General features: G+C 56.3%; 1 protein-coding gene across 1 annotated transcript in view; it reads left to right on the plus strand.

Moving 5' to 3' along the window:
• Positions 1-227: 227 nt before the first annotated feature.
• GRID1 (glutamate ionotropic receptor delta type subunit 1) overlaps positions 228-26217 on the plus strand; it is a 650606-nt gene continuing 624616 nt past the window's right edge. Inside the window, exons 1-2 of the mRNA XM_040970332.1 lie at positions 228-401; positions 2537-2692. Of these exons, the coding sequence (XP_040826266.1) occupies positions 323-401; positions 2537-2692 (235 nt within the window). The 5' untranslated portion in view covers positions 228-322. The remainder of the gene's footprint in view (positions 402-2536; positions 2693-26217) is intronic.

Here is a 26217-nt window from a genome sequence, read left to right on the forward strand (position 1 = left end):
GCCGCCCCCGGAGCCACGGGAAGCGCCGCCGCCCCCGCCGCGGGCCGCCCCCGCCGCGCCGGCCTGGGCTCGGGCTGCCAGCGCCACCGCAACCGCCGCCGGAGCCGGAGCGGGAGCCCGATTTGCGCTGGACTGGGCTGGGCTGGGCTGGGGCGGGCGCAGGGCGCAGGGGCGGGCGCGCGGGGGAAGACGCCCGGGCGGGCTCGGCTCTCCCGGGGAGCGAGCGGCCCGGGACTGCACCGGGACCGGCGCCTCCCCCGCTCCGCGCTGCCCCTCGGCCTCGCCCCGGGCCCCGGGCGGATGAGCCGCGCGCCCGGGGGACATGGAAGCGCTGACGCTGTGGCTTCTCCCTTGGATATGCCAGTGCGTGTCGGTGCGGGCCGACTCCATCATCCACATCGGTGAGCGCAGCTGGCGACGGGGCCGAGGCTGGGCGGGGGTGGGCAGCGGCGCGCGGGGAGGGGGTGCCCGGCGTCCAAACTTGGCGGTTCCCTGGATAGAGGGGCTCGGCAGGCGGTGTTCCCCGAATGGCCGCGCCGCCCCGCGAAAGAGCTGTGCGCGGGCCGCGCCGCGCTCCCGCGGGCTTCTCGCGGCTCCCCGGGGTTCCGCTCTGCGCGCGGGGCCCCGCGGCCTCTGCCGACACTTAGGGCCGCGGCTGCAGGGAACGCGGGGACGGACGCGCGTCGAGACCCGCGCCCTCCACCAGCCGGGGTGGTGGACGGTGGGCTCCGGTGGGCCCTGGCGCGCAGCTGGGAGCAGCTGGGCCGGAGGGTTGGGTAGGGTCCCGGCGCTCGCCAAGTTGGCAGGGCGAAATAGAGAGGCCGGACCCCAGCCGTGTGAAAGTGGGTGGGTGTTGTCCGCGTGTGTCGCCGTGTGTGCACCTGGCACTGTGTCGGTGTATCTGAGCAGAGGGCCTTGGGGGTGTTCAGGGGCCATCGGAGCGCGTGTTGGCGCGAGCACCGCGGACTGTCAGCCTGTTAGAGTGGACACAGCGTCTGCCTGTTCCCGGCATGTGTCTGTAGCTCTTGGTGCGTGTGTGTGTGGGTGTGCGTGTGTATCTGGTTGTGGCGGCTGCAGCCCAATCTTGGGCCGTCTCAGAGTTTTGCGTGGTCCCAATCTGGGGGTCCGGCAGGCAGTCTCTGTGGTGGGAGCCAATGGAAGGGGAGTGTGCAGCGCGGGTTGTGGGGAGCGCTGGACCGGAGGAGATGGATGGATAGATGGCGGGCGGGAGAGAATCTGGAAGAAGAGGAGCGCACTGGGAGGAAGGGGCGTCTGGAGGGAGGAGTAGGCTGGAGTTATCCCAGCAAGTTGGGCCGGGGTTGAGCGCTCTGGGGCGCTCTTCCGCAGTCACTGTCCCGGAAGTTGGAAAAGACTGGCAAACCCCGAGAAACTGGGGGTTGGGAGGTGTGAGGGCGGAGGTGATGGGACGCGCGGGCGGGTGGGTAGAGTGGGGTGGTGAGAGGTTGGGTTCCCACTAGGAGAGCTGTGAGTCCCCGCTGCCTCTTCCCACGCAGGGGTCCGCGGCCAAAAGTGCTTCTCGCTCTAAAGCGGGCGCGGGTCTCGCTGTCAGCACTGCGGTTCCTGGAGTGGCGAGGAACCGAGTAGTGGAGCCGAGCCCTCGGTCTTCCCCTGGCCCCTCGGGCCCTCAGCTATGGGATTCAGCAGGCCCCATCCTGAGACCTCGGCCACCCTAGGGTTCTTTCTGGCAAGGCGAGGCGGGGGTCTGGGGTGTGGGTGGATGAGATCCGGCCGGAGTGCCAGGGCTGCAGGGTTAGGCTGCCAGCTGCAAACGCAGGGTCTGCCGAAGCCTGGTAGTGCGCGCAGAAAGCCGGCTCGAGGGCGTCCTGGAGGAGCTGCCCGCGGTTCTACAAGGCCCCTCAAGAGCAGCTCCTTCTGGGACCTTCAAGCAGCGCTAGGTGCCCATGGGAGGGGTGTAGGAGACAGCTATTTCCCCCTCCTGTCCCAGGGCACACACAGGAAGGGGAAGCGCGGGGTTGGGGGAGGGAGGAGAGCCAGGGGGCCCAGCCCAGGGCACCAGGTCGGCAGCAGTGTGCGCCCAGCTCAGGCCCTAGGCCTAAACAAGCCCGGTTGGCGCAGGAAAGCCGAGGGCAGACCTGCTTGGTTCAGCTCCACTAGCAGCAGGGGCACGCATGGCAGAAGGGAGTCCCCATTCCTCTGTTTCCTCTCCCCCTCCTCAGGCTGCTGGGGACTGATTGGGGCCAAGTCAGGGCATTTATGTGCTGCTGTCCGAGGCCACCTCGGCTTGGCTCAGTCCGTTGTGAAGGGCCCTGTTGGGGCCTGGATTCCTTGACACATGTGACCTGGTGGCAGCATGTGGCATGGGGATGCACGTGTACCCTGGAGGGGAGGGGAACACTTTCTGTCTGAATTGAAGCTGGCCGAGCCCACACTTGTCACCTGGCAACCAGCAGTACTGCGGGCCATCCCAGCCCAGGGTACCAGGGGGAGTTGTGTGTGCTGGGTGGGTGGGTAAGGTCCCTGTGCAGGCTCGGTCTTGACCCATCGTCTCCACCAGGTGCCATCTTCGAGGAGAACGCGGCCAAGGACGACCGAGTGTTCCAGCTGGCGGTATCCGACCTGAGCCTCAACGATGACATCCTGCAGAGTGAGAAGATCACCTATTCCATCAAGGTCATTGAGGCCAACAACCCGTTCCAGGCCGTGCAGGAAGGTGAGTGGCCGCCTTGCCCGGGGGCTCACTGGGCCTGGAGGCAGCGCAGTGGTGGCGACCTACTCGGCTGGGCTCTGCCGAGCCTTTTTTGCACACCGCGGGGCTGCGGTGCCACCTGCGGTGGCACGCCCTCCTCGGCCAGGCAATGCAGTGGCGTTGCCCGGATTGCTGCATGCCGTGGGGTCGCAGCGGAGAAGACTCGAGCGCTTGGCTCCTTTCTGGGTCGTAGGGGACTTATTTCTGGCTGGGGAGGCGCGCTTGTGCGCGCAGCGCGAGCCGCGCAGGCGTGTGTGGCGTACGGCCGTCTTTGTTGGCTGGGGAGTGGGGAGGTGGGGAGGGGGTGTCTGCGGGTGGGCGTGTCTGCGCCGGGGTACCTGTGCCGCGTGCGCCCGCCGCCGCCGCCGTGCTCTCCTTGCGCCGGCAGCGTCTTTCTCGACTGGAGCCGACGGGCGCCACACAGCCCGAGCCGGGCTGTCTGCCCTCTTACCGGAGTGCAACTCCACCGGTGCGGTTCCGCGGCCCCGGGGGCTCCGCAGTTGCCTGGGCCCGGCGTGTCTCCGCTGCGTTCCTCCTCCAGGTTTGGAGCTGCCGGCTTCTCTGTCGCGCGCGCGTGCTGCCCACGCTGCGGGCGGAGGCGCCACCGCCTGGGCCGGAGGTGGGCGCTGTTTGCTCAGGAAAGGAGCAGAGCTGGGCCAGGTCCTGCTGCCTGCGCGGGGGGGAAATCCTAGCCGGTGTCTGGGTCGCCCTGGTCTGCAGCCGCTGGTGAGTGAGGAAGGCCGGGAAAGGCAGGCGGCAGAGGTCGGGGGTTACAGGTCCAAGGGAGGAGGCTTGACCCAGCTTCCTCCCTCACGTCTGGGCTTCCTGGTCAGGACCTAAAGCTCTGTCCGTGTCTGACATGTCGCTTTTCTGTGCCCTGTGTCTTCTTTTGCACACCCTCAGGGTTGACTCGGAGAAGGGCGCCCTGGGGTGCTGAGGATAGAGGGGCGTGGCTAAAGGAGGCAGGGTTTCTTTGGAGGAGAGGGGGCTGGCTGAGGGCTGGGGCCTAGTGCTTCCTTCTCTCACAGGCTGGGCCTAGAAGTGCAAGGCAGAGTGCCGGTTTGTACGTCTTGGGCTGCAGGGACCCACAAGAGAAGGCCCACCTGGATTCAGTGGCTCAGGGCTGGTACCCGTGCGCAGGCCTTCCGTTCTCTTGGTTGTGGAGAAAGTGAGTTAGGGACACCATCCCCCCTCCCCCCTGCTCCTTTCCCGCCGCCTGGGACCTGCAGGTCAAGTGTGCCTGGAGGTGCTTTTGCAACAAACTTGGAATCAGTGTTTTTGCTGGCAGCTAGAGGGGTGCGGCTCATGCAGTTGCTGTCTGCCCTCAGCGTGGCCCAGGGCTGCTGTGTGTTGAGGTGTGCATGGCCAGGAGGAACTGACTCCTGGACTTCCTGGGTGTCTGTCTTGTCCCAGCAGCAGTCTCTAAAACACCCCCATCTCTGCACATCTTTCCTTGGGTGCTCTCCTCATAGCTTGCCTGTGCCTGGTGTCCTTGCAGGTCTGGGGTCTGGAGTGCAGCCAGGCAGGAGGGGACCGTTTTCTTGGACCGGGGTTGGGGGGACCTCAGAGGGGACACAGACTACAGTGTCCGCAGCCTTTCCGGTTCCCTTGCCTCTGCTTCCACGTGGCTTGTGCCTGAGGACATTTGTTCTTTGTATGACTGGGAGCTGACCACACGGTCTGGACACATCCAGGAGCTTATGTACCTGCAATGCCCGTCTGGGCAACACACCTGTGTTGGTACATATTGCCCGTGTTTGCCTGCAGCGTTGAGTACCCCAGTGGACATTCGTGTGTCTCTGGATGAAACCCATGTGACAGGCAGTTCTTTATGGACCAAGGGGTTACTATTACAGGCAAGTGGCATACGTTTTTGGACGGAGTAGCCTGTTCCCTGGGCAGCTGGGGTGTTGGGGTCCTCCTGGGTCACCCAGCTTTGGCGACTTTGCAGTTTGGGAGTGAGGATGAGCCGGTTTGTGTGTGAAAGAGGAACCCCAGGCCTGGGCTTTTGCTTCCATATAAAATCTGATTCTAGATGTTGCAAACTGATGGAGCAATGACAGCAGCCAAAGCAAATAGAGCTGTGGGCTATTGCAACTTCAGAATCCCCAACATGGCTTTGTCCTGCAGACAGGAGTCCCTGCCTCTCCCTCCTCATCCAAGGGGTCTTTTCTGGTCAGGATCTTGTGGTTTTTGTGTGTGTGTGTGTATCAGTTTTTCTCTTTGTGCGGTCACTGTGTCTGACAGTGTTGATGGTAAAAGTGTCCTCACAGCTGAAAACGTGGAGTCACGGCCGGGTCTATGTTGAGAGACGCTGGCCAGGTGCAGCTGCGTGGCCACTTTCTGGGGCATGTGTCTATTGGGCAGCCAGCCTGGGGGTAAAAAACTCACAATGTTGGCTTGTGACCTTGTGTAGCCCTTGGGTGCCGGTCAGGAAAGACAGCAGCCAGCCCCAGGAGGGCTTCCAGGAAGGGCAGAGCAGAGCTGAACAATTGCTTCGGCCTTGCTTGGGGCTGTGTGAGCAGGTGCTCAGCTCTGTGTGTGTCCTTCCTTTGCTGTGCTCTGCGGCACATGTGTCCATCTGGCAGCTTTGACCTCTGCCCATCTCCTGGACCTGTGCGTTCATTACAGTGGGACTTGGGAGATGGTGGACACAGTGGAGCAGCGGGGAGGCCAGGCCTGGAGTGTGAAGGCAGATTGTGGTCTAGTCTCCGCCGCAGCCCACCACCCCTGCCCTCCGGGACCTCCCCGTGGGTCTTGGATGGGAGTGCTTGATGGATGGACTCTAGAGAGCTCCAGCTAAGATCGTGTGCTTGTCCCACTCACTGTGCGGTGGGGAGACTGGGGGAGTCTGGCCAAGGTTCCTTTTCCAGATCTGTGATAAAGGAGTGGTCACATAGTTTCTGCCTCATGGGATGATTGCGATGCCTGCGGTGGGTGCCCCAAATCCTGAGCCTCTCCCTGTTCCTGGGCCCAGCTCTGAGGCCAGCTCAGCGGCTCAGAAGGCTCTTGGTGCTTCCAGCTATATCCTCGTTTATTTTTAATGTTCCTTCTTCTAAAAAATATTTATTTATTTGTGTTGGAAAGGCAAATTTACAGAGAAGGAGAGACAGAGAGAAAGATCTCCCGTCTGTTGCTTCATTCCCCAAGTGGCTGCAACAGCCAGAGCTGAGCTGATCTGAAGCCAGGAGCTCTTTCTGGGTTTCCCACATGGGTGCAGGGTTCTAAGGCTTTGGGCCATCCTCTCCTGCTTTCCAGGGAGCTGGATGGGAAGTGGAGCAGCTGGGACATGAACTGGTGCCCATATGGGATTCTGGGTCATGTAAGGCAAGGACTTTAGCCACTAGGCTACTACGCTGGGCTGCATCCTCATTTCTCAAGCTGAGGAATTCCCTGGGATGGATTCTCCATTGCCACTTGCCACCTCATCTGACCTCTTCGTTTTTGACTTTGTACTTCCCTACCTCCAACTGTAAAAGAAGTACATTGCTATGATGAACATGTGTAACTTAAATGTTGCAAAACCCCCACAGGGTTAGTGTATGCTTATTGTATGGAATGGAGATTCTGGAAACTTTGAGAAGCAATTCTGAATTCCCGCTTGTTGCTTCCTGCCAAGTCATTTTTCTTCCTCCCTTTGTGGTTGACAAATGCTGGGTGCTCTCTGTCTGTTCAGCTGGGGTTCCTGCTTTTCTTCACTTAGCATGTCGTTGACTTTTTCTGAAACCACTAGGAACTACTTGTAAACATGACTCTTAGCAGCCGTGTGTATTTTTCAGTGCTCAAAAAAAAGGCAGCCCTTAAAAAAAAAAAAAATGGAATCCTTTATGCTGAGGTGTGCCGAATTGAGTAATACTGAAGAATCCAAACCTTCTTTGGCTAGGTGGCATCTAGGATAATTTCTCTAGGCAGATACGTGAGCTCCTTATAAAACCTGAGACTATAGGACAATTGGTCGGTTTATGTGAAAGAATAAGTCATTTAAAAATATTTATGTGTTTGAAAGGCAGTGTGTCAGAGAGAGATGGGGAGGTGGAGATGTCTTCTGTCGCTGATTCATTCCTTGAGAGGCTGCTATGGCCGAGACTGGACCGAAGCCAGGCACCAGGAACTCCATCCTGGTTTCTCATTTGGGTAGCAGGGGCCCAGGTACTCCTGTCTAGGTGGCATCAGCAGGAAGCTGGATCAGAAGTGGAGCAGCCAGGATTCAAATCTGCCGTGCCCCCAGACTTGTTCCTTGAAACACATTAAATAGGATATGCATCTGATGGGAATTTGCTGTTAGCACCTTCAGGAATACTTAAGAAAACTAATGGAAAAAGAATGTTATAAAAAAAATCTCTGCATGAACTTAAGAAAAGGTTTTACATTTTTTTTTTTGGTGTTAATGTGTTAATGCAAAGCGAACAGGTTCCATGTAGTACATAAATTCCAAGAACGTGTTGATATTCCTGGCCTCCCTTCCTTTCTAGGCACCAAAATAAACTTGATCTTCTAATTCCATTTTCATGAACTTTTTCAAGCCCTCCCAGAGTAGCACAGAAAAGCCATTCATATTCTAAAAAGTTGTATCCTACATTTAGCTGGTGAAGTCCACTGTTAGCCATATCCCAAAATTTGTGTTTTCTAGCCAAGAAGAGATACTAAGTTGTTGCATTCAAAAATCACATCTTTTTAAAAAAGATTTATTTATTTTTGTTGGAAAGTCAGATATGTATAGAGAGGAGGAGAAACAGAGAGGAAGATCTTCTGTCCAATGATTCACTCCTTTACTCCCCAAAGTGACTGCAGTGGCCAGAGCTGAGCCAATCCGGAGCCAGGAGCTTCTTCCAGGTCTCCCACGTGGGTGCAGGGTCCCACGGCCTTGGGTCATCCTTGACTGCTTTCCCAGGTCACAGGCAGGGAGCTGGAAGGGAAGTAGAGCAGCTGGGACAGGAACTGGCACCCTATGGGATCCAGGTGCATGCAAGGTGAGGATTTTAGCCACTGAGCCATTGTGCCATGCCCTAGGCAGAAGATTCTACAAATGTGGAGGAGGACTGAGCAAACAACATGAGTCTTCTTTTTCACAGTATTACCTTTGACTGGGAAGGAAAGATGGGAGTTGCTGGATGTGCTATCACCATGTGCTAGGATTACCAGTTAGGGGAGAGGCAGAAGAAAGGGATGTATGTTTTAGGAAGGCAAGGTGAGAACTGCCAAGTACCATTGTCCGCAGTGTGAAACTCTGAAGCCATGTCCTGAAATGAAAACTGAGGCCTGGTAGGTGTCCCCCTGAAGGTCTCAGTCAGGTGTGTCCATTGGTCATCTCTTAGGTGTTCACCCTACCCCATGCTCACCATGCAAGTATTAACATCTTCTGCCGGAGAACCTCCCTCCTTACTTGGTGATGTTCTTGGACCCTTTCCTTGGTCTCCTGTCCCACTCAGGCTCCACCTTGCAACCATGTTGGCGGCCTGACTGGGTCACTACTGGAGTCTCTTTGAGTGTGTGATGTTCGTGTTGTGTGGTAAGGACACCTGTAGGCTGCTGCCATCATTGTCATTGTCTTGGCTTATGTCTCCTGCCAAGGTGGTTAAAACAGCACATTCAGGGTGTGCAACAGTTTTGCAGCTCAGAAGCACAACATGCATCTCATGGGGTTCAAGGCAAGGTGTTGGCTGAGTAGGCACCTGCTGGAGGTTTCCTTGCCTCCCACAGCTCTCAGAAACTTCTGGATCCCTCAGCCCTTGGCCCCTGCTTTCAGTTTCCCAGCCAGTCAGGGGATGGCATGGACCCTTCAAACTCTGAACTTGCTTCTCTCACCCCCTTTTCCTTCTTTTACCCTCCCCCAAGAGCCCCCCATGGTTGTGTTGGGCCTGCCTGGGTGCTGGAGAATGTTCTACCCATTGTAAGGGTCCTGATGGGCAACCTTAATCTTCCATTGCTGTGGAGGCCAGCATGCTCACGGGACCTGGTAATCAGGACGTGGGACTCTCGGGGCTGGTCCTCTCTGCCTAGGCTGGCATGCACAAATGAGCCGACCAGCCTGTACATACTTCCTGTACTCTCTCACTATTGCACATCTGCTTCATTCCTTGTACCTGGAAGCTCTAGGTGAACGATGCCAGAGGAAGCTACTGCGGGTAGCACACCTTGGGCATTGTGCTGCCACTTGGACCAGGGCCTTCCAGCACCTGGGCAAGCTCTTCCTCAGAATCTCACCACCCCTTCTCCATACCCCTTCCCTCTGCCCTGTGTCCACCTAGAATGTTTGCTGAGGTTTTGGTTTGTGCTCCTGGGCCCTGCAGAGCATTTCTCTTGCTGGGCTCTCAGTGGTTGTTGCTCGCGATGTTTCCAAGTTGCAGTTGGCTGCAGGCCTGGATGGCTATGGATTAGAGACCAGATGTGCCCTCTGAGCCCGTGCAGGCTGGAGGCTGTCACTTCCATCCCACCTTCAGGGTTCTCTTTCATTTTGGGGTCCCTCCTGTTCACACACACATGTGAGTACACTTGATTGCAGGCATGCATGTGAGCATACCCAGGTACACACGGGCACCTGCACCTTATCATTGGACAGGCAACTCCTGCCCACCCGTGTCTTCAGATGTTGGACTCTGTTGGGTTTTCCTGTTGTGTTGTCATGGCCCTGTCCACAGTTTGGGAGTCAAGTGGCAGGGAACAGATGGTACCCCTGCCAGGTGTGTAAGGAAGCCACGAGTCTGGCGAGACACTTCTGTTCCCCCGACATAGGGACTTTGGCCACCTGCCATCTGTAGGAGCAAGTCTGAGCTATTTCTCTAAGTTTCCCCTTGGAGGCCTGCTCAGATCAGCTCAGCATCTGCAGCCTCTGTTGAAGCTGTGTGGTCCAAGACTCCTGGCCAGAAGCTCTGTTTTCCCCGAGCTTTCTGTTGGTCAGATAATGTCGGTTTCTGATTGCTGTGCCAGAGAAGGAGGAGCTGGCGATGAGGGCTGAGCCTGGATCCTGCCCATATCCCCTCTGCTTGTGACCTGCTACCCCAAAGGAGTTGGGGTATGGCCCCAGCCGGTCGAGGAGGGCCCAGGAAGCACAGTCCTGCTGTGTGCTTGGAGCTGGGAGGCTTGAAAGTATTTGTCGAATGTCACAGCTGCCAACTTTCTGCTGGTGTCAAAATGACCCTCCCATTTCCTTAGTGACTCACTCAAACAGCTGCATCCAAGAATGGGAAAGAAGAAGGCCACTGTAGGCAGGGGCTCCTGATAGAGCCACACCCATGGCTGTTCATCCGATCCCTGCCTTGGAGCGTTCTCTCCCTAAGCTCTCCTCTCATGCGCTGTAAGCCAGGGCCTGGACTAGCCCAGTTCTCATGGCCTCCTCTTGGGTAGTCCCTCTCTAGGTGGGTTGGCCAGGGCAGGGACTGTGGAAAGGCCCTGGGGAGATGTTGGCCAAAGGCATAGGAAATGATGGCCAGATGTATGCAGTAAGTTCTGGACATTGGTCGTACAGGGTGGGACTGTGGTTGATGAAGATATAAGGTGTCCTTGAAGGATGCTTAAAGTGGATGTTAAGGGTTCTCCCTGGAAAAGATGTTAACTGTGTGGGGAGTACGTTTGTGAAGCAGCTGGACTACTTTTTACGAGTTATTTGTTTATTTGAAAGAGAGAGAGTGAACAAGAGGGTGAACTATCTACTGATTCACCCCCCAAATGACAGCAATGACTGGGGCTGGGCTGAGTTGGAAGCCAGGAGCCAGGACTTTCATCCAGGTCTCCCTCATGGGTGTAGCTGCCCAGGTCTGGGCCCTGGTTCTTGTCCACAGCTCTGTGATCCACCCTGAACTCGGTCTCAATAATGTCTTTTCTCAAGAGGTTCTGAGCTTGAGGGCTGTGGCTGCTGCCTCTGTCTAAATACTGCTTTTCTTTAGTCCTGGGAAACCTCAGCCTCTCTTCTCTGGGAGACTGCCATGGCGCCTGCTCTCAGTCATCTCTCCTACAGGGCTCTGGCAGCTCGAATAGCTTAGTGAGCTGTCCTCAAGTCCTGTGGCTTGTCAACTTGGGCCTAGAGGTCTGAGAGTGGGCTTCTTCTGGCCTGGGTCGCCTGATGGGGGGCTCATTCTTGAGCAGGGCTCCTCCTGTGTACCTGGGAGAGGCTTTTGAGAACAAAGGTGGAACCATGTGTTGCCCACAGCGTCGAGCCAAGCGTCTCTGGCTGTTTTTCCTTGGAGGATGGGCACCTGCACGGGAGGGTGTGGTGGTGGGCAGCGCTATGGAGGGAGGTCGCCTGGGATCGATAGGTCCAGCCCTGGGAAATTCCATGGGGTGTAGGCAGAACCTGCTGCCCTGTGTGTGTGTGCCTGCCTGGGTATTCCTGCACACACAGGAGGCTTTGCAGGTTCCCACGAGGTGGGGTCCCAGTGCTCAGAGGAGGCCGGCCTCGCTGCTGCATGTTCCTGTTACCTTGATGTGCTCAGAGGCAACTCCAGGATCCCATGGGCTGTGGGGAAGGAGATGCTTAGCCTCTCTGAGCACGTGCTGGTACCCAGCTCACGGACAGCTTTGTCATGGTGCACACTCAGCATCATTTCTGTCTCCTTCCTGGGGGACATCGTTGGTCCCAGACCATGGTGGGGAATTCCCTTGAGACCACCCAGTGCATACGGATGGCACCCAGGCTCTTCATTCTGGTGTCCCTTGTGGCATCTCAGAGCCATGCTGGGGACAGAGACTGCCTGCCTCTTGCCAGGAGTGGCTGGCTCAGCATCATGGCTACGCAGGTCAGCAGTGGCACCAAGTTCTGATGTCTGGAGCTGAGGTGGTGGCTATAATGTCAAGGCCAGGCTAAGGGTAGGTCTGGGGGTCTTGTGGACTGAGTATTGGTTTTCCTGCACCTCATAGGTTATAGTCCTGCCATTCAAGTGCCAGGATGGTGGCACTTGGAGATGGGGGCTGCAGAGGTTTTTGGGTTTGGATAAGGTCTTGAACGTAGAACCCCCAGGACATAAAGAAGAGACACAAGAAAGCTTGTTTTTTCTTTGCCTGGTGAGGCTGCAGGGACTGTGTGGCTACCTGGGAGCCTGGGAAGCAGCTGCCTCAACTTGACCTTGGACTCTGAGCCTCCAGGACTTTCCATTGAGAAAATATTGTCGGTTGTTCAAGGCACCTGGTGGATGGCATTTAGTGTGGTGGCTGTGCTGGCTGGGACAGGGACTTCCTGAGGGAGTGTGGGGCAGCCCTGCCCCCTGGCCTAAGTGTCTGGGTGTCAGGGCTGTGGGGCTGCGAGTATACGGGGTCCTCCTGCTGCCCTGGCTGCAGCTGCCAGCCGTGCTGCTCTGTCCTCCAGTGCCTTTCAGGCTGGGCAGTTGCTGGTCATGCTCCTCAGAACCCCTCCAGGTGGCACACCCACGAGCCTGGCTGTTTCTCACCAGGTTCTCTTCTGGATACCTTCTGTTTTGTCATTTTCCTCTTAGCACACAGGTGCCATGAGGGCTTTGTGGAACCTTGACTTTCTGCCCTGAAAAATGGGAAGGTTGTGGTCCTAGATCCCTTAGCTCTAGGCTCAGCAGGCTGGGCCCATACCCCAGTCCCTTGGTCTAACTCCACAGCTCATTCTGTGCAATGACACAAGGCCCTGAACAGCATCCACAGGGCCACATGTTGCACCTGCAGCTGCGGTTCTGTGCCTGATGCAGTCCCATGCTGTGTCACCTATTCCAGGTGCTCTGTAAGAGTCCCTGGATGGACAGACTGCTCTGTTCAGCCTGTGAGCTGCTGCTTATGATGCTTCCTTCATGTCCAAGGTCACTTAGGGGGTGTGGCACGTGGCCTGGGGTGCTGGCCCTTCCTATTGGTCCACTTCTGGACTTGAAGAAAGGGGGTTGGGAGTGCAGTGGAAACAGTGCCATATCATCTGACTGGAGTAGACCTGTTGTGGAGCCCTTCCCTCATGCCTGCCTGCCTGCAGTGGTGGTGTGTGTGTGGGTTTCTGGGTGGTATGGGGTGCTGGAAGCTGCCCTGGGCTGCAGGGGCTGTTACTTTCAGCCTGTGTGCCTGAATCCAGGTCTCTGTTGGCCTGGTAGGCTTGGGAGCCTCAGCCTGCTTGCGTGCGGGATGGGGCTAGGGTCCTGGTCTCAGGGCAGGCGGGGCTGGCAAGTACAGGTGTGGGGCCAGCGGGCCTGGCAGCTTAGTGGGTTGGACAGGGCACCACTCCTAGCTCCCACCAAGGCCTGTATGCCTGATCCAGCCTGCCATAGCTGCTGCTGCCACCACCACATGGGCCTCTGGGGAAGCAGGAGCGAGCGCTTTGAAGCCCTGTTGTTGTTCATGATCAAAACCTCATCAGGGGAAGCCTGTGTGAGCACAGCTGTGTCAGGTTGCTTAGCTCCTGCCAAGGAAATTAACATGATTAAAGGGAGGACAGCAAGGCCAGTCAGGGGTGGGACTCAGCACCCACTGATGGGGCCTGGTGGGTGCTGTGGGGTGCTCCTGGCTGGCAGGTGTGGTGTGATGGGTGGGGTCCAGGCCCTGGGACTCGGTGATGGTGAGCATTTGTGAGGGGCTGTCTGCACCTGCAGCCTGTGTGCACTTGGAGTTACAACCACATTTTCAGGGTACTGAGCTGCAGGTACGCCAAGGCCCCCTGTGAACGGTAGGTCTAGGGTTTACAGGAACCGCCTTGGAGGGGTGGGTGTGAGTGCTGGGAGCACCTTGGGGATCAAGGGAAGATGATTGAGCTGTCTCCTCCTGCCCGTTATCACCTTGGAGATAGTTGATGGCCACCCGTGTGTTGGGATGCTAAGGCAGGCCATGTACCAGTCCTATCTCCTGGTGTTAATGCAGGGAATCCTGCTGTGAGCCCACAGCTGCTGCAGTAAGAACCGGGGCAGTTAGAAACCTGCACACTGGTCTAAGCAGCATGGGGATAGCCAACTGCAGGATATTGGACTGTGGAATGGAGGACACCAGAGGTTGTGAGCTTCAGGTCTGGCTGGATCCAGGGGCACTGCCTTCAAACACATACTGCCTGTTTCTGCCTTCACCTAGGGGCCTCCCATTTCAGAACCCCTTTCTTCTGGCTGTTGTAGGTGAGGTCAGCTCCAGCCGCTCTCCAGGAAAGTGGGGAACCATCAAGAATCTCACAAGGGTCCCGACATTGCTGCTCATTGCCTTGACATGGGGACAGACCAGCTCCCGAGGAACCAGCCCTGGGGCAGGGGAAACACAATGGCCTGATTGGCCAGGTCTGGAAGGCTTCCTAGCCCCTGCACTAAGAGAGGAACTGGCCCCCGTGGAGCCACAGTGTGGCCCTCCTTGAGGCATTGGTCTCTTCTGTCCTCGGCATGTGTGGCAGGTCACATTAGGGCTAATTGGCCCAGGAAGCCTGGGGCCACCTCCTGCGACTGAACATCCCCTTCCAGTGGGCCCTAGGAGACTCAGTGCTGATGTGAAGCCTGGAGTGTTGGTGAAGGGCTTGGGGAGTCTGGTGGAGGGGCTGGCAGTTAGGGAGTGTACCTGTGCTGGCCTGCAGGCCTGGCCTAGGCACGTGGGCACCCAGACCTAGGTGGCTGAGCTTCAGGTGCTCAGGGCTATGGCGGTGGATGGGGACGGGGTCCTATGTTCTCGCCAATGCCCCTTCCCTTCCCTGCCCTGTTCCTGAGAGTCGCTGCCGATGTGGAGCCACCTGGCCTATACTGCCCTCCCACAGGGTGTGCGAGTCAGCCAGTGCCTGGTGCTGCCTGGGCACATATGGCTCCTGGGTGGCAGTAAGGGCCCCTCCTGCTGGACTGTTGCAGGGCTGGGGCCCTGCCCGTGTGTGTGTGTGTGTATGTTTGAGAGAGAGAGAGAGAGAGAGACTGACTGACTGACTGACTGACAGGCCTGTTGGACAGGAGGGGCAGTATCTGGACCTCATGCCATGGGCCTGTGTGACCCATATCCGTACCTGGTCACAGTCTTCTCCAGCTAGGGTAGGGGTCCTTGCTGCTCCCAGCATGTGTTTTAGTCAAGAGTTGCTACTCCCTTGAGCTGGGCATATCTGTGGATTCCCATAGTGATGGTGAAGGGATGAGGGCTGGTAGCTGGGCACCTGGGCTCAGCCGCGCCTGGGTAGCCTCTATGTGCTCTTCTGCCTAGAGGTCATCCTGCCTGGGCTGTTGTGGTCCCTGGCTGCTGGGCTGCCTTAGTGGCAAGGGCCTGGGTTCTGCCACCTCCCAGGCAGCATTGCCCTGTTCTGAACGAGGCATTAAGAGATCCTCCACTTAGGTTCTGCCTGATCCTATTAAGAGATCACATTGACTGCTTGGCTATGAGAGCTGCCCTTGTGCCCAGGTCCCACCTAGCTGCCTTGCAGTCCCAGGCTTGGGCAGGCCTGTGAGGCCACAGCAATTCTCTGGCCACCCTCTTAGTCCTCACTTAATCCGTTCTGGTGTGCTGGACTTAATTACACTGCAATGATGAACTTCAGCTGCAGAAGGCAAGTGGTGGTGTGGGGTTGGGGGTAGCTGTCTGGGACTGGAGGTGGCCAGGGCTGTGAGAACGGTGTCTAGCCTGGCAGGGACCACTTTCTGGGATTGCCCGGAGGCCACATCTAGTAGTGGGTGAGGACCTGGCCCTCCTGGCTGGTCATTCTGCTCACTGTGGATGTGACAGGAACAGAAAAGCAGGCAAAGCATGACGTGGTCTACAATGGGAGGAAGGGGGTTGTGGGAGCACAGAGGCAAAGTTTAACCTACCTGGGCTTGGAAGCAACCAGGGGAGGCTTCCTGGAAGAAGTAACCTAGAGTGGAATGGAGGTTGGGCAGGTGAAGAGTGGAAAGGAGGTTGGGCACTTACCAGGTCAGTGCTTTGGGTGCTGCAATGGGTTGGGCCCAGGCTCAGGTGCCTGAAGCAGGAGGGAGTGTGTGACTATGAGTTATCTGGAGTTGCTGGAGGATGAGAGGCAAGCCCTTGACAAGGTCTGCAGGGACCTGGGGCTTCTCCTAGCAGAAGGGGCCAGGGTGCTGGGGACTGAGCCCCGTGGAGGTGCAGACTCAGGGGACCCTATGGGGGGCCCCAGGGCTGTACTTGGAGTTAGACTTGGCACTGTGAGACAAGGGGCCCACGAGGAAGGGGATGCTTCTGAGGACAGTCAGTCCCCAGCCCCCAGCCTGCTCTGCTCTAGACTTGGCTATGGGCATCAAAGGCATGGAGCAGGCCCCTTCTTGAAGGGCTGCTGGTCCCTCCACAGCTGTGGCCAGTCCCTACCTACACCACACATAAGTTGGTGGTTTCCATGAGCAGGGGGGATCCAGGCTACCATTCTCAGGCCTGCTGGGAGGATCTGGAAGCCTCCATAAGACTCAACTTGTGACCAGGCACCTGCAGCCTGGGACCATGAACTGGGAGCCCGGAGCTAGGGTCAGAGCTCAAGGCTTAGGAACCAGTTATGATTTGCTGGACTTGGGAAAGCTGTGCGACCCTCATGGGTCTCACCGGTGTCATTCTCCTCGGATCACCCATCTGGGCATAGACAAGTGATGGCATCCACCAGCTCAGAGGGCTCCCTCCCCAGCAGCTCTACCAGGTTCTCTGCTGAGGCCAGCAGTAGGGCCTGGTGAGCAGAGGGGAGGGGTCTCTCAAGTGGGCTTGCCTTCACTGGGATAGGAGCTGAACCAAGAGGGATGTGGCATGGGCCACAACAGGTGTTCAAGATGCAGATTCTGGCCGATTCACTATTTTAACCTTACGGAATTCAAGGTGGCAGCTGCAGCACCCAGGGACCCCTGTCTGCTTGGGAAGCTGTATTCCACTGCTGTGCTATGGCCCGGAAAGAGGTTGGCCTAGGTGGGGCTGGTGTTCTGGTCTGCCCGAGCCGTGGATGGCACTCTTGGATTTGTCCCGTACCTCTCCCAGCTTCTGGCTCACTGTTGGGGGCACTGGAGGTCCTCAGCCAGCGATGGCATTGGGTACTGAGAAGTCCCTGAGTGGCTTTTGACACTGGACAGTGCTGTAGCTGGGCTCTATCCCTTTTCCCTCTCAGTGTCTGCAGGATTCCATGCCCACTTCCAAGCCTCTGTTTTCTCATCTGTAAAATGGGAATGTTCACATGCACTTGGAAGATTGATGGTCTGAAGAAAGGGCATACACACAGATCAGATATCTAGTCAGTCCCTGCCCGCACATCTTACTTGGCCAGCCACTGTGCCAGGCATCTGTAGGCACCATGGACATGGACCTCAGGAATTTGGACCAGCCTCAGATCCTTGGGCTGCACCCAGACAGCCAGATGTCACAAGCCTGGCCGTGAGCGAGCCCAGGCAGCAGAATCCTTGGAGGCGTTCCTGGGAGGTGCTAAGAAGCAGCCAGGTTTGGCCAATCTGTGGCCTCGGTTCTGGATGGAGAGGTGGGTTGCTGGGGCTGGTGTCCTCTGTCCCTGTGGGGACCATCCCCATGGGGTCCCGTCTAACCGGCCAAGGCATCCTCCCACAAACGGGAGCTTCTTTTCTCCTGTCCTACTAGCGGGGCACGGTGGAGCAGAGTGGCGTGCTTGTTCTAATTCATAATTTTACAGTAATTTACAAAAAAAATCAGATTCTGGTTTTCTTCCCATTAGTGAGGCGGTGGCAGGCAGGCAAGCCCACCGTCTTTTTTTGTTTTATAATCAGATTTAAATTGTTTTAATTACACAGCCCATAATCTCCCAGTAACATACGATCTCTGGGAGTTAATGGCCTTTGAAATCCTCCTTTGTTCCCTATACTGTAGATACAAATTTCGGTTAAGTGATTGATTTTAGATAGAGAATTCCAGAAGATTAGGCTGAAGTGGCGCACTGGGCGGGTCTGTTATGTTAGGAGAAGGGGAAATGGGGTCTTGGGAGCCCTGACCTGGATTCCTGTGTGGAAGCGTGAACATCTCCGTCTCCGTGGTGAGATGTTAAGAGCAGGGCAGGTGCACCATGCGGTCAGCAGAGAGAAGGCTGCCGTAGAAGGTTCTGTGTTGTCCTGTCATTCATTCCCAGCCTGATCTCGGAGCTGCACAGCGAGGGATGCCCTATTTCTTGTCTTTAGAGAGTGTGTGCTTGCTACGGAGAACACTCCACCTCTGGTCCCTGTGCAAGCCCTCTCCCGTGCACTGGGCTGAGGGGTTGGGCTGCTGGCACACAGAGGCAGTACTGACTCCTGAGGGCTCCCCAAAGCTGAACTGGGTCTGGCTGACGTCTCTCAAATCTGTCCTCTGCCGTCTGTCTTGGGGGCTGGTCTAGCCTCCCCCGGGAGCAAGATCCCATCCCCGGTCAGCCCCGTAGCTTCACCTCCTCCTTTTGGATTCTGTAGGGTGGGGTGTTGGGGTGCGCGTGATGGTGGTGCCTGTGCCCCTTAGCCCCACTGGGAGGATGCTGCATGAGCCCTCACCCTGGGAGGACCAGCAGGCTTCCTGACGGAGCATCAGCTAGGGCCCCTTGCCACAGAGAGACTTAGGGCACCTTATTTGCAGGCTATGGATTTACCCTTGCCTTCATTCCCCACCCCCCATCCCCCTCCATATATCAGTTATTCTTACTGTTTAACAAACAGGGAGAGGAAAGAGACCATGCTGTCTTAGTCCCCTTCAGAAGAGGAGCTAATTGGCTCAGCATCATGCCCCTTGCTTGAATTAGCATTATTATCAGGTACAGGGGTATCCTGATTGGCTCAGTCTGAGTCATATGTCTATCCGAGATTGAATCAGTGCTGTTAGGGATTGGAGGGGGCATCTTCTGATTGGCCTACTATAGGTCATGTGCTTATCCAAGAACACTTATCAGCATTACCAGGAAGTGATCTTATTAGCAACCTCCCACCCTAAGTCACTGCCTCACTTCTCCAGATCAGGTGCAATGGGAAGAAAGTTCCCAAAGGGAAATAACAGGTAGTTGAAAGAATAATTGAAGTGAGTCAGTACACTGCAGGTCGTTCTGTTTGCATCTGCCACAACCACACTAGGAGCCATTCCTCCTGGGCAGTTTCTGGCCCTTGCTTGGCAGTGTGGATGGGCCATCCCTCCAGATAGCAGGTTCCTCTATTTCAGGGCCACACCTCTCTCCTTTTCGGTGCAGAAGGGGAATATAATCACAGTGATTATAGCTGGACCCTGGTGTGGGAGGAAGCTTCCTGCATCATACCAGGTGGTATCCCCTAGACAGGTATGACCACAGAAGTCTTTGGAGGCACAGGTCAAGGGGCAGGACCTCTCGCCTCCAGCCGGGGCCAGTGTAGCCATGGGCAGAGGCGGCCTCTGGTCTATGCTTCCCACCTGCAAGTTGGAGTGGCTTGTAGGGACAGGCTGCATTTCTGACATGCTTTTTCTGGTGACCAGTCAGTTTGTGGGTCCATCATTCAGTCAGATGGTGTGCCAGGGCAGTCAGCAGGGGCTGTGTGTCAGGATCTTTCTAGAAATGTGTAAGGATGAGTGGGCGCCGCTCACATGAAATAATACAACTGTCAGAAAGAATTTATAGCTGTGTTCCCATGGAGCCAGGCCTGGTTATGACTCCGCATGTTGCCTCCTGGCAAATGAGGTTTGTCACCTAATCATCGCACTTTAGTACCTGCTGTGAAAGCTGGCCTGCAGTGGGCTGGGCCAGGCCTCCATGGGGTTTTTGGTACCCAGGGAATGGATTGTGGGATCTGGGGAGGTGTGGGGCTAGTGTGGGTGCCAGGCAGCCATAACTGTCTCCATGAAAGTGGCCTGGTTGTGGACACCATCCCAGATTTCTTGCTCAGCTGTGTAGTTGGAAAAACCCTGAACTGGCCAGCAGTGCCTGCTGTGCCACTGCTGGAGGAGCAGTGGTGCTCCTGGGGCCTGCTCCTAGCTTGTCTGTGTCCTGGATGTCACTGTGCTTCCAGCAGGTCCACAGCTTGGCCAGGAGAGAGAGAGAGGAGATCAACTTTTGTGTTTGCACCTGCCATTGCATGCCTCGATGGTATTACTGCATGTGAACATGGCCCATCTTAGGCATAGCCTGAACCCGGAAAGTCCAAGGACCAGCCACCTAGGAGGGTACCCTGAGGTAGTCTGTGACTGACAGTGGATTCCCAAGGGCAACCGTCGCTGCTGGCTCCGTGCCATCATCAGCAGGTGTGATGATCACATGATTTCCACCTCTTCCCTCATTGGTGAGGCCCTGCGTGCATAGTTGCAGGAGCGGGAGATGACCTGAGCATTTTCATAGGCCAGGACCAGGTCAGGTACCTGTATACCTTGTCCCTTGGAGACGTGGCCACAGGGAGTGGGACGGGTTTAGAGGCAGAAGGTTCCAGAATGCTCTTGTGTTCTCTGGCATGCGTGGGCCGTTGGCTTAGCCTCTCTTCATTGTGGCTCCGGGATGCTTGTCCAGGGTTTACCATGTATCCCCTTCCCCGTCCCCTGTCTCTGTATTGGGTGCTTTGGGACCCGGGAGGGATGTGGTAAGTATGTCTGCTCATTTCTCAGATGGGGATTGCTGAAACTACTTGCCAGGGCTGGTGATGAAGGAAAGAAAAGTGACAGCATGTTCTGAACAGATCCTGGTGCCTGCATAAAGGGGGGATGGGGGGAGACTGGTCTGTGGCCTGGATCCATGCAGCCCAAGTGGATGCATCTCTGAGAAGCCCTACAGTAAGGAGGCTCATGACCTTCTGTGAGCTCAGCTTCGCAGCAGAATATGAACTCAGTGGAACATTCTTTGGCTTAGCTCCTGTTGACATCCTGGGTCATCACTGCTCTGCAGAACCGATCTTGAAAGTGCCAAGGCAGCACAGGTGCAGTGACTCGCACTGTGCCGGGCAGCTGTGGGTCTGTCCCAGATGTGGCATCCGGAAGCAGACCTAGGGCCACTGACTGGCTGGAGAGTGCCTCAGTGGAGCTGATGGTGACCAACATGCTCAGGTTTGAATGGTTTCAGCTGTGAATGTGAACGAGGTGTTTCATTTTGAAAGTGAGGAGGGGGTTGGTGTAAAGACTCAATCGGCTAATCCTCCACCTCCAAGTGCAGACATCCCATATGGATGCTGGTTTGTGTCCCAGCTGCTCCACTTCCCATTCAGTTCCCTGCCTGTAGTCTGGGAAAACAGTGGTGGATGGCCCAAAGCATTGGGACCCTGTACTCTCATGGGAGAGACCTAGAAGAAACTCCTAGCTCCTGATTTTGGATTGGCTCAGCTTTAGCTGTTATAGCCATTTGGGAAATAAATCAGTGGATGGAAGAGCTTTCTGTTTCTCCTTCTCTCTGTAAAATGCCTTTCCAATGAAAGGAAGTTATTATTTTTAAAGGTGAGGAGTGATTTTTCCCAGGATTTGCTAGACTCAGGCCTGGGGCATATTGCAGCAGGATTTGCTGGGTGCTGGGCTTGGCTGTGGGTTGGGCAGGATCTCAGCCAGGTAGCATCCAGTTACAAATGGCTCTTGCTAAGCCACATCCATGTTCTTCCCAGTTGGACTCACCTGCTGCATAGCTGGTGGGCAGGAGCAAGCAGCAGTTGAAGGGGTCTGTGTTCTGGAGGAGGGCTGAGGTCCTGGTGGGCTCTGTAGCTCCAGCCACATCCACAGCCTCCCAGGCATGGGGCGTAGTCTGGGAGCTGCAGGTTCCTTCTCTGGAATGTGGGATCGTCTTGTCCAGCACTGTCCTGTAAAGTAGGAGCTGCGATTTTCCCTTCGTATCCCTAGCACCCAATGAAAAAGGACATCAGAATTGGGTTTTGAAGGATCAATAGGAGGTTTTATTTTTGCTTTAAGGATTTGATTGCTTTAAAAGGCAGAGTGACACACAGAGAGAGGGACACAGAGACACAGAGAGGAGAGTTCTTCCATCTGCTGGTTCTTCCACTAAATGACTGCAATAGCCATGGCTGAGCTAAGTTAAAGCCAGGAACTTCTTCCAGGCCTCCCACGTAGGTGGCAGGTGCCCTACCACTTGGGCCATCTTCTGCTACTTTTCCTAAGTGCATCAGCAGGGAGCTCAATGGGAAATGGAACAGCTGGGATACCAACTGGAGCCCATCAGGGATGTTGGTGTCATGGGCGGCAACACTGTACCTGCTATGTCACAGCGCTGGTCCCCGAGTGGGAGTTTTGCAATGCTCCGCATGCAGTAGGAATAGTTGCTCAAGGAGGTTAGTGGCCCGTGTACAACGCAGAGAGGCCTGAGAAAGCTCCTGCCCCGTGGGACGTACACCGTGACCAGAAGGGAGTTTGTGCATCACCATCTAAAGCTTTTGCACTGCAGTGGGTCAGGGCTGCCTTGGGGATCTGCCTTCCCATGTCAGAAGGAATGTCTGGAAGGGAAGCCTGGTGTGCACGGGGGACACCTGCACCCTGCTGTGGAGAACCGGTTCACTCCAGCCAGCCTGCCAGCCAGCCAGCAGCAGTAAATGAGGGAGATGGAACGTGTTATTTTAATTATATACTCTCGCCACCTCATTATAATTTTAATTGATGTGTGAGCAGGTGCTGTGCTCTTCAAAGCGGTGGAAGGTGCGTCTATTCCCCAACAAAGCAGCACGCGTTGTTCTCCTCATTAGTGAAGCAGATGGAGGGGCTGGAGGGGCCGGAGGGTACCCAGGGGCTGGGAGGCAGCCCTCCTCCTCTCAAGGCCCTGGGTGATGCAGGAGCTGAGGGGCTTTTCTTGGGAGGGTTGAGCCAAACAGGAAGGAAGAGCAGGCAGTGGCTGGCGTCCCGTGCTAGGGTTTGTTTTGTTTCTACACTCAGCTATGTTTTCAGCAAACATTTGCCAAGTGCTAGCGGTGGAGCAGGCTCTGTGTTCACTGCAGGAGACATTCCAGAGTGGGTCCAATGCTACTCCTCTCAGAGTGCTCCTGGTCTGGCGCAGGGGTGGGTGGGTGTGGCAGAGATGAGTTCCTGGGGTTGTTGTTATGGACTCAACTTGAGCTAGGGGGGGAAGCTGTGTCCTTAGCAAAGGCCTCCTGGAGGACACTGCAGCTGGGGTTTTGCAGTGTGGATAGGAGTTGAGCAGGTTGCCCAAAATGAAGGCTAGGAGATAGCAATGGGAGATTGTGTTGGAACAAGAGATGGGAATGGGAAGAGTACTGGTAGACACTATTTTCTGGAGCCCAGGCCATGGAGGGTCTGGGAAGAGATGGGGCTGGAGATTGGAGGAGTGGAGTGGGTCTCACAGGGGCTGGAGTTTTTTTTTTTTTTAGGGAGATGTTATCCTGGGGACAGGGGACTGGAAGTGGGAGGAGGGCTGTGTGCAGGCAGGGGCAGGTACATGCAGGGTGTAGGTGGGGGGGTCTGGGTGAAGGTCAAATCTGGGCTTGGACATCTGGAGGCCAACCTGGAGGAGGGGAAGACATGAGAGCAATATGGTTCTGGCGCCTGCTATGCCTACTGCTATGTGAGACACCTGTCAGGGAGCAGAGGGCAAAGGAGGGGCACCCAGCCTGTCAGTCCTCTGGGAGCCAGCTGTGGGCGGGAGCTGGGGTTTGGGAGACGTTCTGAGACTGCTTTGGGACACACACCTTGGGGAGGGCCGGGAGGGACAAGGACCTGGGACAGCTCCTGGGAAGACCCCTGGGAGGGAATGGGATTGGGGGAGAGGCCCCAGTCTATCACACCACACATGGTGCTCGGACTTGGGGTTCGAGTGTGGCCTGGGCACAGTGATGGTTCCTGTCAGCCAGGATGAGTGCCCTGGGGACAGATGGCCCTGGCCTCTGTCCACAGTGTGATCACCTCTCCAGGGGCCCATTCTTACCCATCCTTCTCCTTCCTGGGGCTGCTCCCCACTCCTCCAGCAGGAAGTCTGGGCCTTGGTTCTAGAGGGCTGGGGCAGGGGCTGTGTCTGCATGGATGGGCAGGCCAGGAACTATGGGCTGTGTGCCCCACCGTGCCTCTGGCCAGCTGTGTAATTTTGGGGAAGCCACCTGCCCTGGAGTTCGTCTATAGCATGGGTGGTCTGGTCCCAATGTGTTCTGATGTTGGCAGGTGGCTGTGTGTTACAAACTCATTTTGGCTCCTGGGGGCAGTGAGGGTCTCTGATCCCTTCAGCTCTCCTTGGCTTGAGGTGCTGGTGAGAATGCCCAGCCCTGCAGCTTTTAGCCAGGCTGTGGGCACTTGCAGGGTAGGGGCAGTGTTATGACGACTGAACTCCCCGCTGTTCCTGCCCGTAGCACCTGATTGTCCAGGCAGCTACTTTGGGCTCAGCGTGCAGAGGTCCACCTGGGAGGGCTGGGGCTTTCAAGAATGGGGTACTCTGTTGGGTGGCTCTGGTGAGATGTGTGCTCCTTGCCCCTCTACCTCCAGGGGTGACGAGTGTGGGAGCCCCGAGGGAGCTGGGAGCTGTCGTGGTGCTCTGAGTCCTTCGCAGCGAGGTGAGAGCTGGAGGCCGGGTGGGGTTTGTAGCACATCCTGCAGGCCAGGCCAGCAACATTCCCACAGTCCTCCCGTGTGTACTGTACTGTGCTGTCGGCCCTTCCACTGCACTCACAGGCTACTGTCCCTCCTGGGTCCCTCCTTTCTTCCTTCTTTGCTCCAGAGTGGGCAGGTGCAGGGGCCACCATCCTGTCTTCCAGGTTGCCCTTGGCTTGGGGGCCTTGCAGGTGCATGGAGTACAGCAGCAGGCCCACTGGACACGTCGCTCTCTACCTCCCTGGCTAATGCCTGCCTGGGAGACATCACTTCTCCCCGACATCTGTCCTCATCGGGACTTTGCCAAAAGCCACAGCAAGCCTGATGTCTAGCATCTCTTCTTCCTAGTGTGTGGCCTTGCACCAGGGGCGTATCCTATTCAGGCTTCTGTGGGGGCCCCAGTGGCAGCCTGTTTGTGCAGCTGGGACAAGCACTGTGTGAAGGCTGAGTGAGGGCCATGGCCTGTGCCCCTCCCCCGAGTGGGGTGGGAGTTCTGCATTTGGACGTAGCGCAGGGGGCACTGGGAGGAGGAGACCTGGCTGCCCCTGGAGGAGCTGCGAGCCCACTGTAGCTGCCTGCTGTTGGCCAGGGCTTCCAGTGTCAGCCCAGGAGGAGATCCTGAACTCCATGGCAGTGCTGGGTGGTGGTAGGGAAGGGCCCATTTGCCTTGCAGGAGGCTCCTTCTGATTTCCCCCGGCAAACTTGGTCTCTGGGACATGAGGGATGAAATCCTGAATTGTTCACAGTGTAGAGGGTTTGGGTGAACAGAGACCCCCCTACCCCAACTCCCAGGGGCTATTGCCTCTGAAGCTGCGCAGCTGGGACCTCTGGCTTCTATCACGGAGCTAGCCAGTACAGGTATGTGGGGCGGACACTGCGTAGTTTGGTTTCTGAGGAGTCAGAGGGGTGGCCTGCAGCTCCCTGTTCCAGGGAGGAGAAGGCTCCACTCTCCCTTGACTCTCAGACCCTGTACTCATCCTCTTGTCAAGTACTGGGAAGCACAGAGAGATGGGAGCTGGGGTGAGAGCTGGGCCGGGCATCACCTACTGGAGGGATGTGGAGGGGCCTTGTGCAAGGTGTCCCCGGGGCCCAGCAGTCCAGGCTTCCAAGTGTCTCTTAATGCAGGTGGCAGGTAGAGCTCTAGGGCTCCGTCCTGAGCACAGAATAAATTCCAGAAAAGGTGAGTGTATTGTACTAGATCCTTCCCCAGGGGAGGGGCAGTGGGGGAGAGAGGGAGGCATCTACTTATAAGAAAGTGCTCCCTTGGTTTTCTGAGTATAAAATCAAGTCAAAGGCCATGCAGAACAATCAGGACACATTGCAAAGCACTGGAAGCACTTTCAGTTTCAGGCAAGATAAATGCTGTTGGGAATGCAGCCACGTGGAGACCCACGGGTCTCAACCCGGGGCAGTCCTCTTTACAGACTCCTCCTTCAGAACACGCTCCCAGCACGCACTGGGTTTGGGTGTCCACCTGCCACCCCAGTACCTTTATTCTCTCAGATGTTACAGCAGCATGATACCAACACACAGTCATCCTAAAAGGCTTACGACATTGTGAAAAGCAATCAGGTTGCTCTTTCCGCTTCCAGATCTGTGATGCCGAGCGCGGCCTTGTGTCTGTGTGTTTTGAATGTGTAAATAATGCTGACTGTGCATCTTCCACTGCACCTTGCCTGTTTTCTCTCGCCCATGTGTCTCGGTGAGCTTGCTGTGCTGCTTTCTGCTAAGACGCTTCCAGGAGAATCTCCATGCAGGTTTCTCTGTTATGGATTATGTATCAGATTCCTCTGTTAATAGATACGTAGGTGCTTTCTCTGATTTTCCACGATTACACACCAGATTGTGGCAAAATTTCTCGTATAAACCCTGGGTGTTTATCTAGGTTGACTCCAAGATGCGTAGTTGCCTGGCTGCACAGCAGATGCATTTGAATTGTAAATAGCTTTAACTAAATTGCTCTCAAAAAGATGAGGCCACCTGCTCTCCTACCTGACTGTGGCAGGGGAGTACCCACTTTGCCCACGTGTCGGCCAGTGCTTGATTTTCTCAGCCTGTTAATTTTTGTCAGCCTAATTATTTTAAAGTTGTGTTTATGTGAAAGTCGGTGTTGCACAGAGAGAGGGAGGTGGGGGAGAGAAAGGGAGTGAGAGAGACATCTTCCCCTGTTGTTT

This window comes from Ochotona curzoniae, unplaced genomic scaffold, assembly GCF_017591425.1.
Source record: "Ochotona curzoniae isolate NIBS_2020 unplaced genomic scaffold, NIBS_Ocur_1.0 scaffold_4763, whole genome shotgun sequence".
In the NCBI taxonomy this organism is placed as follows: domain Eukaryota; kingdom Metazoa; phylum Chordata; class Mammalia; order Lagomorpha; family Ochotonidae; genus Ochotona; species Ochotona curzoniae.